The 19,501-nt window shown below is 43.6% G+C and overlaps 6 protein-coding genes across 6 annotated transcripts; 3 read left to right on the top strand and 3 right to left on the bottom strand.

The window, feature by feature from the left end:
- The first annotated feature begins 224 nt into the window (after positions 1–224).
- Positions 225–3,484, top strand: V2V93DRAFT_370279 (uncharacterized protein). Its single transcript, XM_066910228.1, has 5 exons — positions 225–612; positions 697–845; positions 949–2,653; positions 2,725–2,866; positions 2,934–3,484. The coding sequence occupies exons 1-5, from the start codon at positions 510–512 to the stop codon at positions 3,097–3,099; spliced, it is 2,265 nt and encodes a 754-aa protein (XP_066765901.1). The 5' UTR covers positions 225–509; the 3' UTR covers positions 3,100–3,484.
- A 353-nt stretch (positions 3,485–3,837) lies between these two features.
- V2V93DRAFT_370276 (uncharacterized protein) lies at positions 3,838–6,485 on the bottom strand. The gene is made up of 5 exons (XM_066910227.1): positions 6,259–6,485; positions 6,076–6,194; positions 5,812–6,018; positions 5,707–5,746; positions 3,838–5,646 (listed from the first exon to the last, which is right to left on the bottom strand). The coding sequence occupies exons 1-5, from the start codon at positions 6,310–6,312 to the stop codon at positions 3,961–3,963; spliced, it is 2,106 nt and encodes a 701-aa protein (XP_066765900.1). The 5' UTR covers positions 6,313–6,485; the 3' UTR covers positions 3,838–3,960.
- Positions 6,486–6,501: 16 nt separating this feature from the next.
- Positions 6,502–10,055, bottom strand: V2V93DRAFT_252873 (chitin synthase-domain-containing protein). The gene is made up of 4 exons (XM_066907120.1): positions 9,243–10,055; positions 8,840–9,180; positions 7,628–8,780; positions 6,502–7,567 (listed from the first exon to the last, which is right to left on the bottom strand). Exons 1-4 carry the CDS (start codon positions 9,680–9,682, stop codon positions 6,787–6,789), a joined length of 2,715 nt encoding a protein of 904 aa, XP_066765899.1. The 5' UTR covers positions 9,683–10,055; the 3' UTR covers positions 6,502–6,786.
- A 922-nt stretch (positions 10,056–10,977) lies between these two features.
- On the top strand, positions 10,978–14,813 carry V2V93DRAFT_370274 (fungal-specific transcription factor domain-containing protein). The gene is made up of 3 exons (XM_066910226.1): positions 10,978–11,369; positions 11,433–12,591; positions 12,656–14,813. Exons 1-3 carry the CDS (start codon positions 11,106–11,108, stop codon positions 14,701–14,703), a joined length of 3,471 nt encoding a protein of 1,156 aa, XP_066765898.1. The 5' UTR covers positions 10,978–11,105; the 3' UTR covers positions 14,704–14,813.
- A 125-nt stretch (positions 14,814–14,938) lies between these two features.
- V2V93DRAFT_370273 (P-loop containing nucleoside triphosphate hydrolase protein) lies at positions 14,939–17,210 on the top strand. Its single transcript, XM_066910225.1, has 3 exons — positions 14,939–15,215; positions 15,270–15,560; positions 15,613–17,210. Exons 1-3 carry the CDS (start codon positions 14,985–14,987, stop codon positions 17,059–17,061), a joined length of 1,971 nt encoding a protein of 656 aa, XP_066765897.1. The 5' UTR covers positions 14,939–14,984; the 3' UTR covers positions 17,062–17,210.
- Positions 17,071–18,390, bottom strand: V2V93DRAFT_370270 (DNA-binding protein). Its single transcript, XM_066910224.1, has 5 exons — positions 18,143–18,390; positions 18,067–18,082; positions 17,878–18,008; positions 17,663–17,825; positions 17,071–17,607 (listed from the first exon to the last, which is right to left on the bottom strand). Exons 1-5 carry the CDS (start codon positions 18,231–18,233, stop codon positions 17,304–17,306), a joined length of 705 nt encoding a protein of 234 aa, XP_066765896.1. The 5' UTR covers positions 18,234–18,390; the 3' UTR covers positions 17,071–17,303.
- Positions 18,391–19,501: the final 1,111 nt, after the last annotated feature.

The following is a 19,501-nucleotide window of genomic DNA, read 5'->3' as shown; positions in this document are numbered from 1 at the left end:
TGCGAGTGTCGTAGATAGGTTAAGCATCGTCGGATTCTGCCCTTATATATATAAATAGAGTAAGCCTATGTAAATGTACATTACAAACGTATTGTATTTAGTGAGTTATTGTACTGTCGACGGGGTATATTTACACGATGAGTGTAGGATATATACTATACTGAATAAAGCACTAGTACGAAAGCAGCTGAATGAACTGTATTTCACACTCATTATCCAACTATTGCGTGAAATGTCATTGATATAGGTGCATAATGCTACGGCACGGTTAAAATAAGGTGCGCCTCCTGCATGCAATACACACTCCCCGCAAATACAGTTTGTAGATTGTGGGGGCTTTCCGGCTAATTGGCTCGCCCCACAGCAAAATCCAGTTCATCCTGCTTCAGGACACACTCTCCTCCATCGTATGTCAGCGTTAACGCGCTGTTCAGTACTTCGCAATCTCCTACACTCTTTCACACCCTTTGATTTCTTGGCATATTGTTTCTTTGGAATTGGCAATTTGAATGCCTCCGGCTCAGTCGCAATTGGCCGCCGCTGACGCCGCTACTGCACCGAGACGTCGTGTACGAACCGGCTGTCTGACATGCCGCTCCCGCCATCGCAAATGTGCAGCTCCTTTTTGACGACGTCTGACAATATGTAGAACAACTCTGAATAGTTTACTGATTTAATTTTTTATTTGTTCTCTAGGCGACGAGACGCGACCGACGTGCGACAATTGCTCGGCAAAGAATCTAGAGTGTCAGTGGAGCGTCAAAGGCCTCTTCTCCGATTCCAACTCAAGGCATATCTCGGCCTCAGGCCATTACTCGGTGGTGCCTCGTTTTTCAGAGTTCACTGTATGCAAATTAGTCCTTCTTTTTTATAAATATTCCAATATATAGTTATATAAACCACTGCATAAATTCGACTTTGACGCTGACTTATTTGTTATTCTGACAGATTGTTAATGATGGACCTCCTCAGAAACGACAGCGAACAACGTCGGAGCCCAGCACAAGCAAAAAAATTACGGTAGCGAGTCGACGGAATAAAGATACTGACAATATAGCTGCCTCAAATAACAGACCTTTGAATGACAACATATCCGGACAATCCATTGTCCATACTCCGCCGCCAGAACCTAGTCCTGCCACAGTCTCGATAGTACCATCTATTGCAATTCCTACAGACCTTTCATACGCCTACGCACAATCTCTATCAATTGATCCGGTTTCAAGACAACCAATTGTCCGAAGCGATTCCTCCATCAGTATAGCTTCGACTGCAAGTACCTCAACTTTCAATAATGGGCAGCACCAGGTGGCTCCTAATCTCGAGCGTGCCAGTTTACGAACAATTCTTAATCAGGCGGAGATAAATTCCTCGACTTCAGAAGCTTCTGCGCTCTTGACACAACCCGTTGAGATTGGCTATCCGAGTCTGAATTCATGGAGACAGCCTAGCATTACTCATTCAGATTATTCCGATATCAGAAGCGAATCTAGGAGTAACCGATTATCAATATCAAACATCACTGAATCAAGTAATGGTTCACTTACAAATCTCAAATCATCCTCAAAGATTCAGAAATCTCTTCGCTCAGTTTCTTTTTCGCCGGATTCTGATGCCGGCGGCTCGTCGCCTCTTGATAGTTCTTCTTCAGAGTTATATGACGACGAAGGATATTCCAATGAAAATAGTATAACTTATGAGGATTTGCATTCTAGATTATTGGACTGCATTGAGTATTCTGTCACGCAACCTGAGCAGCAACCAGGCAAATTACCATCTTTTATGCGCACTGCCGCCGACAGTGCCAACGGTGTGCCTAATCGAAGTGGCCTTTCTCATCTTGACCGAGTGCGTTTATTGCGAAATTTTGTCGACGAAGTATCTATCAGTCTTGACCTGTGTAACAATGATCATCACTTTGAGATTGAGATCCCGCGATTGGCTTTATCTAACCGAGCACTCTGTTATGCAATATTGGCAATATCTTCGAAACAGTTTGAACAAATAGATCGGCATTACCCGATTAGTGTCACTCTGGATATATACTGGGAGTGTGTTCAATACCTAATTCCAGAACTAGCGAGCAAAAGCCTCGAGGCAATGGCGGCTTGTGTGATTCTCTGTGGTCTTGAGATAATGTGTTCGAGCTCACATTTTCGGCGCCGGCATGTCAAAGCGTGCGCGTCCCTACTTTCGGCATGTAATATCACAGGTATGACTAGTGGCCTCGGTGGTGCAATGTTCTGGTGTCTTGCACGTATGGATATTGCTACCGTCGTGATTGGAGACGAATCATCTACTATGCGCAACCATGGCGGCGCCATCACGCAAGACATGTCAGTAAATGCCATAAGTGCCCTTTTTCGATCGCACTGGTCATCAGCTCAGCCTTCACGTGCTTGCGATTCGTACGCCAATTACGCTCTATTATTGATATCTCGAGTGATTGCACTTGTCGCTCGAGATACTAATCGCGCCCCCGATCAGCCGTCCGGTAGACTTGGCTATGACGGCGAATGGGAAGAGTTGTGGGATGGTCTTCGAGAATGGGTTGAACGGAGGCCAGATCATATGCTGCCGCTTTACGCTTTCGATGAAGAGGCGAATGAAGTCGCGCCGTTTCCTGCCGTACTTTACGGCAATAGTTCAGCTAGTAAGTAGCAATTCTCTTTCTTTCGCGAAAAAAAAAAGTGGTGAATGCGCCATCTAACTCTGATGATTTAGCTTATGGCAATAATCTTTATCATGCATCTTGTATTATATTAATGCGTAATAAGCCGCGACATTACAAATTCCCAAAATCGACAGCGCCAATGTTGTGGCATGCAAAGCAAATCTGCGCAATATTCCAAACGAATAAAAAACGGTATGTTTCTACATTTTTCACCTTTCTGATAGGTTAAAGCCAAGCCTTATTAACATCATTTATACAGCGCATGCTGGACTAATTCAATTCAATGTCTTAAACTTGCAGGACAACTAATGTCACATCGCAGCGAGCATGCGGCGATTTTGCATCTTTTAGACGATATCGAAGCGACAACGGGTTGCGCAGCACAATTATGTCGCGAAGAATTGAAAGAGGTTTGGGGAATATAGACAATCAAGTCTATTTCTTGATTAGGAATTCTGTATAATAGAAAAATGTAATTATGGGCCAAACATGAAAAGGCTTAATAATGTCTTCAGTTGCAACTGCAATTACCTACTTCTGACGTTTTTGCATTGCCAAACCATTGGTTACTGCTTCAGTCGATTCAGTGTCCTTTGAGCTTCTTTTACAATATCCTCATGACAACTCATCGGATCAAGAGCAGATCTCAAGTTCAGCTGACTACTGGCTTAGTTCAATCTTAAGTGAGTCAATCCGTACATATTGTTGCCTTATTCTTTTAACATTGAAGCACAAAGCTGTAGAGTAGCTCGATAAGTGCGCTGAACTTTTGGAAAATAGAAAGCAGAGTTACAGTGAGCAGGAGAGAGAAAATAACAGCTAGGACCATACTAAGGAAAAAGCACCGTTTCCCGTCCGATCAACTCTAGTTAAGCTCCTTTAGGCCTACTTAGTACTGCGGTGGGAGACCACGCTGGAATCGTAGGTGTCCTAGTTATTTATTTTTTTATTAAATCATCTATTCATTTTTATTTTTTTTTTTTTTTTTCGGTTAGTGTTCTGTTCGATTAATTTAATTGCTTTGGAGCTCGGACGAGCGCGTGGGTTGTGAGTCAAGTGTTCACATCTTGCTTGATAAGTACCGAGCTATGATGATATGTGGATCTACACAATCGAAGTGGCATCCAAATCTACGAACGTGAGATCTTTGAACTAGATTTACATATGTGTACAATGCTGATTTAATGAAAGATTCTATATAATTACCATGCGTTTTCCAAAACATGCTGTGTAAACGTAAAAACAATATCGCATATCACAAATTACAAAAACAATCGTAATCATAATCAAGGATATACAGTCGGCCGCGATTTTTGCATCGTAGATGACATGACGCTCCATTCTTCTTTTGTGATGTTATGCGGAATCTTTGGTGGCACTGGCGGCTTACCTTCCCTTCTATCCTGCGCTCTTCGCTCCTCTGATATCCGCATTTGTTGTTCCATCTGCGACTGCGCAGCGCGCTCGTCTAGTGCTCGCTTATGGTCCACGCTTACGGCTGCTAGTACGCTAAGTGCTTCCTTTGTGCCCATTTCCAGAGCATGCGACGATGGATTAAGGTCGTCATCGTCGGATCCACGTCTGCCGTTTCCAGTCCGTTTATCATATAGCATCTTCAAAGCGGGAGATAATGGGATCGCCGGAGCGGAAATAAATTCAGGCGTTGGAAAGTTGCCATCGCCTGAATCGGGTCGTGAGTCGTGCTTGCTAGGAAAGCTGCTGCTTGCAAAACTAGACTCCTGAAATATCACAGGACTATCGCGCGGAAGAGGTTTACGTGGAACTCTCTTCTTATCAGTTCCAGTTTGTGGACTTGAGTGTTGCATCTCCAACTGCTGAAACTGCGGCACCTGCTGTGTCGTCGCTGCACTACTATTATTCATCCCATACGGATCAGGTGCGTAAGTTTGAGGAGATAAATTCACATCCGCTAATTGCGCCAAAACAATCTCCGCTTGACTATCGTTGGAAAAAGCAGACATAGATCGTCTGTTTCCATTTCCTTGAGCTGGCTGTTGATGAGAAGCGGCAAATGACTGCTGTGCATCAGGAAAGGTACCCGGCATTACTGACTTTGTATTAACATTGTCTGCCGCGTAGTATAAGGGCTTTTGAGAAGATAGTGTTAACAACTGATCTGGAGCTGACAACCTGCGAAACTCAGGATTATTATTTTCTCTGCTAAATGATGGAACAGATGGCGCTTGAGGAACTCGAGGAGCAGAATGTGATTGAGGAGCTCCATCAGGGCGCTGAAAACGTATCCCTTGATTTGCTCTTAATGCATCAACTGGAGGTGGAACAGGTACTCGAGGGTAAGATCCTCGTGATCCTCGCGATGGTTGCGAGAAAGAAGTATTTGGTATTGGAGAAGAATTTGCTTGATTCCGAGACGCTGCTGGGGGTGAGGGCGTTTTGGCTTTTCGAGCAGGTAACTGCGGGCCCGGAACGTATGGGACAGGCAAAGAATGTCCCGGATTTATGTACTGCGATGGCAGGACAGGTTCAGTTGAAGAATACCTCTGCGCAGATTCTTGAACAGACCAGGCGAGAGGCGATTGCGGGTGTGGAGCTGGAGTCGGGGTTATATGCGGTTGCTGCAGTAATGATGTCGAGGTCACATATGGTTGCTGAGGTGCTGGAGTATGTGCTGCGTATTGCTGTGAAGGCGCCGGAACCGTTGGCAAATACTGATGCTGTGGAGGAGTTGTCGGGGGAATGCGAGGTTGCTGTATTAGTGGTGGAGACATAAATCCAGGATGTACGGACACTGGAATCGTAGATTGGCTGATAGATAAATGCGGTTCAGCTCTTGGCAATGATGGCAAAAAATGCTGCTGTGGTACGACGGGTGGGGTCGCGTGTTCAGAATTTATTACTGAACTGGGTGATAAAGGAAGAGGCTGAGAAAAAGTTGGGTTCTGTTGTGGTTGAGGAGATGCAAATTGCCGAACCTTTTTGACTTTTGGTTTCTTCACACAACTGTATTAGTTTTGCAAAATTCGAAAAAAAAAATAAAAATCAGTGCGCACCAAGTAATAAGACATTTCCAAACTCAGGGTCCCGACCTCTCTGAATTGAAAAAGTCAGCAATTATATATATATATTTGAATACAACTTTAAAAAAAACAACATACTCATCGTTAAAGTATATAGGAACCTGTGGTAAATCATATCCTTGCTCTTCATCGGCATTCTTCGTTATTGGCTTCTTAAGAGCAGGGCTAATATCTATTTCGGTCGCGCCGAGTAGTTGAGGTTTGTTTGCTCCGCGTGTCATTACCGCAATGTGAAGCGTTGTGAATTCTGCCCCGGAATATATTTTATACCGAAGTTGATCATCCCTGGATTAGATCATTAGTCAATCAGAGAGCAGCGAGGAGAGTCTACACAAAACATACCATGAACAAGAGTGATTCGGTTTTTCTTCGGCATCTTTGGTGCGTTCAGACATATGGGCAATCGTGCCTATACAATATACATTCTGCATGCTAATGTCATCACTCTCGCGCATATCAATCTGCAAAATATATGTAAGTTCGTTATCCGCAAGCTTCTATATAGCAAAAATCTAGAGATCGTACGCATTTGACGACGAGTACGATCAACTCGCCGAGAAAATTGCGTGTATCAGCCATAGTCGTATAACTAAGCCGACACAGTTCCGTATCGTTTACCAAATAGTTATTTAAAAAGTGTTTTTATATCTTCAAGTCACTAGCATTGTGTTTAAAGAAGCTGCAATGCTCTCTCTGAATAAAATCTGGAGTGGTTAGCAAGTGTACTGCAAGGCGCAGCTCATCACTTGACTGGGGCGGAGTGCCAGCCACGAGCCGCTCTATGTGTGGCGACAGAGCCCTATTTTTAATCAGGATGCATAAAAGATTTTCGCGTCCAGGTTAGCCTTACTAATGAAGATGAAGGATGCGTCAACGAGAATCGTCTTGCAACTGAAAAGCCACATGGATAAAATCATACATTAAATTATAAAGATAACATTTATTAGGATAACACTTATTAGTAGGCTCATTTTTTCTAACTTTTACAAACTAGATTCGGTAAAATTTACAAACATAATTAAACTCTTCAGAACAAAAAAAAAACCAAACAAATCATCGTTTGCGGAAACAAAACCAGACACTCGTCTTAGCCAAAAAGATCATATTTCCACATAATCTAATAGTGCAAATAATTGCTGTAGCCCACAATAAGAAGGCAAAAAAGTTTTTGCGTTTCTGAGTTAACGCCTGCTCGGACTCACTAGGAATAATACCAGCCAGACTATCAGACGTGACGGCATACACGACAATAGCATTAGAAAGGACCCAAGCAATAACAAGATTAGTTCTGAAACTACGGTATTCGTCGTCCAAACTAGATTTCTGATCGTTCACAGGCGCAACGAACTTTGTCAGCGCGCGATTGACTGTATCATGAAATAGCGCATCGATATCTTCTTGTGGAAGATCGGGCTCTTCGACAATCAAATTGTCACCATTTTCTTCTTTCTTCGTCTGTACTGATGGTAGTACATCAACACTATCGGAACCCTTTGTTCCCCAGGACACGTCATGCCAGTTGCAAAACGCATAAACATTGAGAATGTTTACAAAGCTTGGCATCAAGAACGTATACTGTGTGAAACTGTTGAGCATATGCCACGGGTCAAGGTAGAAAATTGAAGAAAGTAAGTAAATTCCATATGTTGATGCAAGAGCAATGACAATCAAAATCGGGACTGAATTGAAAATATAATGAGCTAAACTCTCATCTGGCAGACGGGAGAAATTTGGGTTGCTAAGACTTTGAGAAACAAGCATGAAAGAAACAATCAGAGCGTAGTACTGAATTATGCCAAACATCGTGATTGTAAAATAATACCAATATTTCGAACTATTGACTATTAGTTTTCATTGATTTGGTTATAGATAAGCATATAACTGATATATTTACCCTTTGGGCCGATTACCCAGAGCCAAAATAAACGACAATAGAAGTAGCGCAATGTAAAGGTTATCAACTACAACAGCTATAATTGTATTTACATTCTGCTGATGAGGAATTGGCAGTGTCGGATCGTTGTCGTCTGTCGTATGTCCCATATACTCTGGATTAGCAGCCAAATGCAAGACGATTGTCGTAGTAAGATAAAACGATGCCAGGCCGATCCAGGTCAGAAAAATATTAAGAAAATTATAAAGTGATTGGATGTTGAACAGGATTAATCTGAAAACATTATGGCCGCTGCGATATATTCTCCCAAAATGTATAAGAGAATAAACTGACGCAGCGAATGATCCGTTTAGCCAGCGTCGCCTCTGAGAAATAAATTCAGGTGCACGATCCGGCACATCAGTTTCAGCCTTTGCGGCTTTTACGTATGCTAAATGCCATTTGCATCCTTTCTTGAAAGTGACTTCAAAGCACAGTATTCGATCTTCTGCTAAAAACATGTTCTTTGTGAAAATATTCATACCTTCAACACCCTTTTTCCCCAGGCGCTTGGCTAATGTTTGATCTCCATGGAAGTACTGCTGTAATGGAACACCTTCGATTGCTCGATAACGGTAGGCAGAAAAGGCACCAGGCAACACGCTAATGTAACCAAATGATGATTCCAGAGGTTTGTCAAGAATATTTGAAATTTTGTATTCAAAATTCTGAGCAGCAATAAGAGGGTTGAGCAGATTTCTACTGTGTTGACCCAGCATGGCCGTGATTTCTCCACAGGCACCACCGAGGTTTTTGTCGTTGTAAAAAGCCTCCCAGAGAGACAAAAGAGACTTGCTTCCTGGCTTTGTACCGGCGTCGAGAAGAATACAGATTTCCGGATTGAGAATTTTTCCAATTGCATTGAAGAGCCAGCGATGAGAATTGATCTTCTTGGAATTTTTCTGCTTTAGACAAAAGATCATCTGCACTGGCGCAAGATTGCCAGCATCGCCAGAGATCGGACGTAGCAGTTCTTGGTGAGGAGTGACACAGAATTGGGTCGTGTATTCGAATATGTGGGCTACTGTCTCTTTGCCATCGATGTCTTTGCGGAGAAGACCCTCTTGGTATATACCGATTGCTGCCAGCATATCAAGCGTGCCCTTGTCGCAGGCTAATTCACAGTTAGAAATTTGTAAATAGAACATTACAGGAAAAAAAATGTTAACGTACGGTCAATTCCATCAAAGATGAGGGAGACAACAGTTTTCTGCCAAGCGGGACCGCCATTATTCCAGAATTTAGTTCGTCTGAGGTTGCAGATATCTCGGATATTCTTCATGACACCATGCAATGTTCGTGCGGTCAGAACTTTGTCCTCGTTATAGTAGGTGATGGCTATAAGCAACTCAGTTTTACGATCGAAAATCTTCTGACGAAGTGTGTAGCCATCGCCTACGAACTCGTCTGGATCACATGTGGCAGCAGTATAACGCAAGTGAGTGAACTCGTCTGATCCGTATTCAAGATCAATATATTGACGTTCAATCCCATTTTTTAACGGTGACGGAACTCTGTGTATCTCAAATAGTTAGCATGAAGTAAAATGAAAATAACTAGATGGCAGAACACGTACGGATAGTTTGCACTAAAAATTTTGTTATTGTCAAGCTTGACGCGTCGAGTAGCAAATCGCTGTAGGGTCTTTGCATTTTTTTCTTGTCGCTGCGCCCATTCGCGATCTTCAAGCTCACCAGGATCAAGAACAGAGGTCGCGTAAGTACTTGTACCATCATTGGGAATGTCGATGTACGACTCGGAGAGCTGATAAGAATGATGGCGGTAGTCATTGTCTTGAATGGCATAGCCCAGATGCGCTGGGGCGGGGTCTTGAAAAGGATCGTATATGCCAGATGCCGAAGAGGCAAGCGGAAGGGCATCTGTTGAGGCAGCATAGTAGGAGTCTTCATCTGCGTCCAGGTATTGCTGATCGTGCGGTAGCTCCTGCATTGCGTAGGATTGATCTGCCTCCTCTTCAGCCGCGTAGCCGTCGAGCTGGACGGGTCGATAAGACATAGTGCTGAAAGAAAAAGAATGAAGCAAGAAGAAAAAACCACTAGTCTGCAAAAAGTGGGAAGACGGAAATAAGACAAGGAGAGGAAGGGGTACACAAACAAGTTTATAAGGGCTCCGGTGCGGCCGCGCCCTCTGCTCTGAATATCTTGCACAGCCGCACTCCGAACCGTGTTTTGCTCGAAGCCTCGGGTGCTGCGACTGAAATTCGAGGATTGGGCAAAATATGCGTTATATTTTAAATTTTATTTAGATTAATGTAACCACTAGATAAATCACCGCTGTCGAGAGTCTGAAAAAGAAGAGAATCTATGATCTCGAATACTTTTGTTTACTTATGCTCAAACTGGTAATTGTCAAAAATCTGTCTCAACATGCCCCTAGCTGCCAGCTCAGTTCTCTTTGCAACAACATCATTTGCACTAGACTAAAACCGATTTCTATATACCATAAATTTTTTATCACTGCAGCGATGTGAAAGCCTGAAATCTCGTCTGCAGTTCAGCCTCTCTTAGTCTGTGCACATCACGTGAACATCTTTAGAAATAGTATAATAGTACTCTTGATACGGATAGAGGTCGACTAGTCTTATATTAGCTAAAAATCATAAGTATGCAGCTTTCTGTATGCAACTTTTCTTTTATAGTCCAGTATAGTTTGATTCTCGCCCTTGCTACACCGCATGTGCGATCTTCTGCCTTTTTTACGCGCTCGTGACGCGTGAAACTAATTGGGCTTTTTCAAAAAGATCACGTGAAAGGATATAGCCTCGTAGCGACTGATGTGATCTGTAGCGCTATTTGCGTTAGTAAATGCAATGGTCTGCTTTTAGGTAGCAAGTTTGCTCGCAACCGGTTGATGAGATTATCTCTTATTAGAGAGGAGAAATAAAAGGAAATAAATAAAAATAAATAATAAAATATAATAAAAAGTAGAAAAATGATATAAAATACCTGAACTACGTACTCAGTACGCGCAAGAGCAACAATGAGCAGAAAAATTAAGTATATTCTTCGAGCGCATTCAGGATGACTGCAGAAGCAGATTTGTGCCTCTCATTAAAGCAATACTGGAGCACTCTCAGCGTCCTCTTCTAGCGAAAAAAAAAGCTTTTGCTCCAACTGCGTTGTGCTCATCATAATCGCTCTGTCGCTGCACGAATCAAATCTTTGCTATTTCATGCGCCCGACGATAAGCACTCATCGGATGTCTGTACAGTTCACGTGACTTAAACTCACGTGAACGCTTCCACAGCGCCAGATTGCCGCCATGTCGGCGATCTCGCAAAGTGCTCCCCGCAAAAGTCTGTTCACCTAAGCCCTACTCCCTTTGTTTACTTGTGCCAGTCTATTTCTTCACTTCCGGCTGCTCTATATTTTTTTGGCTTCTGCCGACTGATATCAGACGTTGACATTTTTGCGATAAAATGGCGCGCTCTCCCGGTTCGCCCGGCTCTCCTGCCTCCTCGACAATGTCCTCCTCTGCCTCAGTTCACAACTCCCGCCCCCACATTCCTCACAAGCAGCTTTCCTCGACGTCAACCTCCTCAATCTCTCATCTAGCGAGCACTCCTGGTGTTGGGTCTACACCATCTTCAGCCGAGCTCCGAAAACTGAAGCGGCGAGTCGACCCCGCTAAGCGCAAACGCATCGCCCTCGCTTGCGACTCTTGCAAGCGCCGAAAACAAAAGGTGGGCTCGCAAATTTGCAATATGACTTTCTTCTTAGTTCTTTACTTCTAACGTGCCATGCAGTGCAATGGCGAGCATCCCTGTTCAATCTGTCTCAAGAAAAATTTCGCTTGTCACTATACCCCGTCTCGTGCAGATCTACTCCCTGGTCAAACTCTGACCGTTGCCTTTTCCTCGCCCTCGCCAAAATCATCCTCTGCAGCTACTGATCACAACCACCAAGCCTCAGTAGCCTCGCCTACTCCAGAACCGGAAGCAAATCCTGAACAGCGCAAGCAAGATGACAAGCATAAATCGTCGCGCTCCTTGTCGGTATCTAACAGCAATGGTGCCGTCAAGAACAACAACGTTAACAACGACAATAACAATCCGGCCCGTGATGATTCAGCTTCCGAATCTTCAGCATCGCCCAGATCTCCTGGATCTCCGGCATCTCCAGTCCTTGTTCAAGAACACCAGCAACAGCAACGTTACCACCGCAAGCGATCTCACAGCCGGTCAGAGTATCAAGTTGAGACGGTCGGTGATGGACGAAACACTCGTCTGCTATGGGATGAAAAAGGTCATTTGCGGTACATGGGTGAGAGCGGAGTCACATCATTTTTAGAGCAGTCGCGCAAAGCATTTAGAAAAGTTATGGGTGATTCGTCATTCACTCTTGATCCGGCTCAATTCAGATTCATTGATGGACCGACTCACTCTGCGTCAATAATCCCCTTACAGTTACCCCCTCGATCTTTGACAAACGAGCTTATTCAAGCTTTTGAAGACAATGTGCAGGCCTTTGACTACGTGTTTGATATGGATCATTTTAGATATCAAGTTGCGCAAACTTTTAGAAATCCGATGAGTGCACCGCGCCACTGGCTATGTTTATTACATTTTACTTGTGCTCTTGGGGCCATTTTCGTGAGCTCAAAACAAGAGCTAGACACAACTGACAAAATGAGCTTGCAGTCTTCGTTTGCTGGCTTGAGTGATAATGCTACGTCGTCACAAGTCCAATCCAGTAATCTTCCTGTTGGTAGTGGTGGTCAAAGCGGAAGCTCAAAAGAAGGACAAACAAGAAGCCTTATTGATCCCAGTCTGTTTTTCGAATCGGGATTGGGTCTCATGAACGATGCTGCTGAAGACGGAGAACTCTGGGTCGTCCAGGCGTATCTTCTCATGTGCTTATACTATCAGATCATCTGCAAGCGTAATGCCAGTTGGATTCAACTCGGTAAGTTTTTCCCTTCCTTTTTTCTGTCAAATTATGTCAAATTTTGTATGCTTATCATTGATAGGCGTCGCTATTCGTTTTGCTCAGGCACTAGGCATGCACCGCAAATGTGTCAACTTGACTTTCCCAAAGCCTCAAAGACTTATGCGACAACGGCTGTGGCGCACGTTATATATACAGGATAGATTCTGGTCGTCTAGCCTTGGTCGTCCACTTGCGATAGATGACTGTGACTGGGATGATCGCGAAACGTCTGAACTTGCGCAGCTTGACCGGACAGCTGTCGAATTAGGAAAGCTATGTGAGATAATTGGTGATATCTGTTTATTAGTCTATCGACCTCAGAGTATTTCGTCATCTACTTCTCAGAGATTAGCTACACGACTTAGAGAATGGAGCGATGGTCTGCCCTCGGATATACAGCTGTCATCCTTAAATCTTAGCTCTTCTGATCAGCGGAAACTAGGAAACGTTCCTTCAAGTGAAGAAGGCAGACGACAGCTTATTCGTAATCAAGGACTTCTGCGACTTCATCTGACTCATCTCAACAGTATCATCCTACTCACTCGTCCATTCTTCCTTCTAATGGTTGCAAAGACGCCGTCTGAGATTCCCGCACAGATAAAGACAGTTTCACGCTTATCGTCTGCCTGCGTTCTTTGCGCTGCTCGATCGGTTGATCTGGTTATGACTTTTTTTGCTCAGAATCAACAGCCTATACGGTCACACTTGATGACTTATTTCATTTTTACCGCCGGAATCGTTCTTTTGCTCGAGTCCTTTCATCAGCGCAGATCGGAAGTCGAATCTTATATTACCCGTGGAATTTTTTTGTGTATCTTTATTCTTGGCCATTACGGGAAAATAGATCCGTCTGCTAAACGATACCGTAACATTTTACAAGAAATGGATCGTGCAGCTCGTGCGTCGCGTTCGTTGAATTATGCAGCGAATGCCAGTGCCTCAGAATCTGCTGCTGCTGCGCAAAAGAAGCATATTTCGCAAATCAACAGTTTATTGAATTCTACCGCTACAGGAAGCAGTACCACCTCTGGTTCGAGCAATAGCATGACGACAGCAAACACTAAAGCCGCTGCCGCCGCCGCTGCCGCTGCTGCTGCCGCTGCTGGTATGACGCCACCTTCTGCATCAGCAGTATTAGCTGCTGGATCAGATACCTCTGGTAGCGCATTTCATTTTATGCCGACTCCCAGAAACAGCAGTGTGCGCTCAGAGTCGTTACCGCGAAAGCAATCGGACGAAGTTAGTTCGGCATCCAACAGTGCTGCAGCCGCGGCGGCCGCCGCCGCTGCAGCCGCCCAAGCGTATCAGCAGGCCGCCAATACAGATTATTACGATGACGAAAAGTACCTCCATGATATGCTTGGATACGGATACAAGCATAACGGAAGCGACAGCTCAAATAACTTATCTAGAATGTTTTTGAAAGCAGCTGCGAACGATGGTCGTTATCAGATTCCCGATTCTCCACTGCCGGTCGGGAATGCAGGCGCACAGCGAAGTGCGTCTGTGAATGTTGGTGCTGACGGAGAGCGTGGGATGGCTATTCCTAGCTCGGTATCATCTTATCTTGCACCTATGCAACAGTCCGCCTCGTCTAACAGCGCGCCCACCAATAATGGGAATAATTCTACTACAGACACGCCCGTTAGTAGCAAGGAGTCAATTAATATTTCACCCGCGGACGCTATGTCTCAGTTTTTGATGGACGATACATTTGGTGTGGGGGGATCGGGAGGCGAGGAGCCAAACATGGAGTTTTCGTTTGATCTTGATATGATGGACTGGATCAACCTTGCCTCAACAACGAGTACCACAGGCGCTGCCTCCGGCGTGGGAAATGGAGCTGCCTCTACAGTTACAGCTTCCGCCTCGGTAAACACAACTGCTGGCGCGTCCACACCTACAGTGTTTGAAGAAGCTGTTCGTCGAGCTAATGCCGACTTATTCAACGGACCTGGTGGCGCGAGACAGGGTGTCGGTGCGCCTGGATCTATTACTGGAGCCAATGGTAATGGAACTGGTCAGAGTGCTGGGTTATATGGGAATGACACAGTTTTTAGAGGGCTCATGATGAATGCCGAATATTAGATGAAGATGAAGGTTTTGAGATGTATGATTAGTTTTTGATTAGATAGGGAATGATCTTTGGTTTGGAGTTTTGTTGTAAGAGTAATTGATAATCTTATTAGATCTATAATGAATTCAAAGTTCCTTATGAAATTATAATAATTTAAATATACTTGATGCCTGTGTTGAGTTTCCGCAGTTAAAGTTCATAGGTCCCAGCGCGGCTTAAATGTTTTAGTGCTTCCTCGAGCCGTACTCCAGAAATCAAGCAAGCGACTCGAATCTGCAAATAATTAAGACGAATGATGGCATGGATACCAAAAGTATCTCCAGCTTTTACCCGACGCTCGCTTTCTTTATTTTTGAACTCAAAATACATATGTTCCAGCTGCGTTAATAAGCGACCGAGCGTTTGTCCATTTGTAGCTCGGAGAGGATTTGCGGATTTGAAATATGAATCTGAGGATCTGGCTGAGCGGATAGATGCTATTCCTATGGAGCGGTATCGCAATTTTTCCATTGTTGCTCATGTGGTATGTTTCATGTTTAGTTCTAGTTGATGACGTTGAGGGTTAACGTCTGTGAAGGATCATGGCAAGTCGACATTAAGCGACAGACTTTTAATAATGACAGGCACAATTCCTGAAGGAAGTCAAGGACAATTTTTAGATAGACTGGATGTTGAACGAGAGCGTGGAATAACCGTCAAAGCGCAGACATGTACGATGCTATATAATTACAAAGGCGAAGATTACTTACTACATTTGGTTGATACACCTGGACATGTTGATTTTCGAGCAGAAGTATCGAGGAGTTATGCTTCTTGTGGAGGAGCTTTATTACTTGTGGATGCCAGTCAAGGTGTACAGGCACAGACGGTAAAAACCTTTTCGTGATACAGAATAGACTTAGTACTAAACAGACTCTCAGGTTGCAAACTTCTTTCTTGCATATAGTCTTGGTTTAGAACTCATTCCAGTTATCAACAAGATTGATCTTGATCACGCGGATATACCGCGTGCTCGTGAGCAGATTGAAACTATGTTTGAACTTGACCCTGATGGCGCAATAGCTGTGTCCGCTAAACGCGGCACAAACGTTGAACAGATCCTTCCGGCTGTAATAGAACGTATACCGCCTCCTTCTGGGGGTAAAGAGACCCCGCTACGGTGTTTATTAGTAGATTCTTGGTTTGATAACTATCTTGGTGTGATTGTACTGATTTACGTCGCTGATGGAACATTGAAGAAAGGAGATAAAGTCATGTCCGCACACACGCGCAAACGTTACGACATAAAAGAGCTCGGAATTCTTCACCCAGACCGTAAATCCATGCAACATTTACGGACTGGACAAGTCGGGTATGCCGTCTTGGGCATGAAGAATATCAGCGAAGCATTAGTTGGCGATACAATTATGCATTTAGGTTCCGAAGTCGAGCCATTGCCTGGATTCGAAGAACCGCAGCCGATGGTTTTTGTAGGTGCATTTCCTGCTGAGGGCGTTGAGTTTACTGCTATCGATGACCGCGTGAATCAGCTTGTTCTTAATGATCGCAGTGTTTCACTGCAACGAGAGAATTCAAACGCTCTTGGCCAAGGATGGCGAATTGGGTTTCTTGGAACTCTACACGCTTCAGTATTTCAGGATAGACTACAACAGGAATACGGAGCCTCGCTAATTATTACTGCTCCCACTGTACCGTATAAGATTGTTATGAAAGATGGTACAGAAAAGATCATTCGAAATCCAGATGAGTTTCCTGATCCCGCATTAATGAAATCTAAGGTACAGGACTTACAGGAGCCAATGGTTAAAGCAATCATGTCCTTCCCGCAGGAATATTTAGGCGATATTATCCTAATCTGCGAAGCCAACCGCGGAACTCAAGTTGATATGACGTTTCTCTCCCATGGCAACCAAGTTCTTCTACAATACATTATCCCGACAGCACATCTTGTAGACGACTTTTTCGGAAAATTAAAGGGAGTATCCAAGGGCTACGCAACACTTGATTATGAAGATGCAGGCTACCAATCCGCAGATCTAGTTAAAATGCAGCTGCTCGTCAACGGTAACAGCGTCGACGCTCTGGCCCAAGTTATGCATCGCAGCCTTGCTGAGAGACGCGGGAAGGAATGGGTTCAACGGTTCAAGAAATTCCTCCGCTCACAGCTTTTTGAGATCGTTATTCAGGCAGCGATTGGATCCAAGATTCTTGCTAGAGAAACTATCAAAGCGCGAAGAAAAGATGTTACTGCGAAACTTCATGCTGCTGATATTTCGCGTAGGAAAAAATTGCTGCAAAATCAAAAGGAAGGGAAAAAGAATATGCGACAGATTGGACGAGTTACTATCCCTCAGGAGGTAAGAGTTTAGCTACTGATTGTAAAGATTTGATTAGACTAACAAAGCTACACGACGCAGGCATATCAAGGTTTCCTTTCGAACAGCCCTCCACCTAAATAGACATGATATTGTATATAATCTAGTGTAATATATGTGAATACTATGAATCAGACCATAAATATAAATCTGGTTGATGGCAAAATATTCAACGCCCATTGTTACTCCAAGGTACACTGCTTCTCCGTGAATATTTCTTATCTGCCGCTAGACTCCTATTCAACTGTGCCTAACCGGTAAGCAACCATTGTATCGACTCGGTGCGATGCTGTGCTAAAACTTCGTAACTTGACTTGCTCGGCATTTTGAACTTCTTTTGGGTCACTATCTATCCACTCTGCAGGGACCTGAGCGTCTCCGTCGGCGTAAACCAGCACATTGAACGAATGTCTGCCTTCAAGCACAGGGAGGAAAGTGACTGACGCTGTGATTTGTCGAATGATTGCTTGAATCTCTTGCTGAATTTCGTCGATTGTCTTGTCAGTAGGTGCATCGACTGCTCTTCCTTTTGCACCAACACTACAAAACATTTTGTCAGTGAGCGATCCCAGTTGCGCAGATAACCTAGACTTACGGAGCTGAGTTTTCTTTATTGGCGGGCGAGCCTGCACTTTTCTTGGAACTCGCAGTTCTTCCAAAAACTTCTATATCAAACTGCCACCGCTCAACTACTTCCGCGGTATCCTGCGACACGATCGCTACTACAAGTTTTGAGATTTTGCTTCCCCCCATCCACTCTATCACAGCGTTAGTGACACGACATAAACGTCTATGACGGTCGATACTTGCTATTTAGCTGTGCCATAATTCGTCGAATGTATGACTTAACATCCTCGTCAACAGAAACAAGCATGTTGAGGCCATATTTCTTCACCACCTGAAAATCCTCCGGTGGATATATTCCTCGCTGGAATAATATACTGTATACTCATCAGCTATCATCTTCTCATAGGATAGCACAGAACTATAAACTCTTACCTATTTATACTGTATTCTACAGAAAATGAGTTAGTAAAATCAGAACAGAACTACGGTCCAAACATAAAAGACGCACCAAAGAATTCGGAAACTAGTTTCGAAGACCCTTTCAGCGACAGCTTTGATCTCGTAGGACCTGATGTCGAAGATCCTTGCGCTGGAGCCATTGACAAAATATTCTAAAATATTGTAATTCAATAAATTAAGAAATTAAGTCTATCACTTGCTGAAATATGGGATAAAAAACAGTATAGTTATAGGCGACCGGGAAGTACAACTGATAAACAGAACACTCGGGCTCATTACCCCCATTTGTTTTGGTTAGCCCTGATTCAGCTTAGCTTATTCTATGACATCACGTGCTCGCGTACTGCCTAAACATTTTCTGTCCTCATCTGCTGCAGTCTATAGATATCATACGGATTCAATAAAAAACAAAGAGTATTATTCAATCGATTTAGCTCAGCTTGATTTGCTGTCAAGCTTCTTATCATTTTGCAGCTGGCTGGACAGGGACATACACGAGTCAGTACAAATTACTCCTAAAACTCCTTACAGCGCAAACACTTCCTGCGTTTCACTACTGACACTTCACTAATCGGGACCTAGCGCAATTAAAAATATAAAAAAATAGCATTATAAATACTAAAAAAATAATAAAAACTAGGACACCTACGATTCCAGCGTGGTCTCCCACCGCAGTACTAAGTAGGCCTAAAGGAGCTTAACTAGAGTTGATCGGACGGGAAACGGTGCTTTTTCCTTAGTATGGTCCTAGCTGTTAGTTTCTATCTCCTGCTCACTGTAACTCTGCTTTCTATTATCATTATAATACCCTCTACCTATCCTTTACTGTCTATAATCTCTCTTGTTCACCTTCTTCTTCTATCTGTCATTCTCTGCTATTCAATAATGATATACATATTCAAAGCTGGTAGTGCAATCACTTTGAAATACAACGAGCCAGGCTCACAACATATGAAATTCTAAACCTCTTAGTCGCTATACAGAAATACTCTAAATGGTCCCATTTTTGCGAAAAAAAGAACATAACTGTCTAATTCACAGATAATTTCAAGTTGCGGTCATACCAATCGGAAAATGCGATAACCCGTCCGATCTATACAAGCCAAACCGGTTTGGGCCTTCTTAGTACTGCGGTGGGAGACCACGCTGGAATCGTAGGTACTGCAATCTTTTTTTTTATTCTTGTCGCTACAAATATATATATGAATCAAATCTGAGGCATTTTGAAATTTAGCAGATCGCAAGATATATCTCTTATTTTTCATCTTTATTGTGCGTTCTGCTTCGCTGTTTTCCTGGTTTCTTATGGTTGAGATCACCGTTAGAAAAAGGTTTTCACTGCATCAAGGTAGCCGCTACTTCATCTATATACTTTCGAAAGAAAAATATGATCTCAAATATAATGGCC

This window comes from Kockiozyma suomiensis (assembly GCF_038497685.1).
Source record: "Kockiozyma suomiensis strain NRRL Y-17356 unplaced genomic scaffold V2V93scaffold_7, whole genome shotgun sequence".
NCBI lineage: Eukaryota > Fungi > Ascomycota > Lipomycetes > Lipomycetales > Lipomycetaceae > Kockiozyma > Kockiozyma suomiensis.
This window is presented reverse-complemented; position numbering and strand designations above follow the sequence as displayed.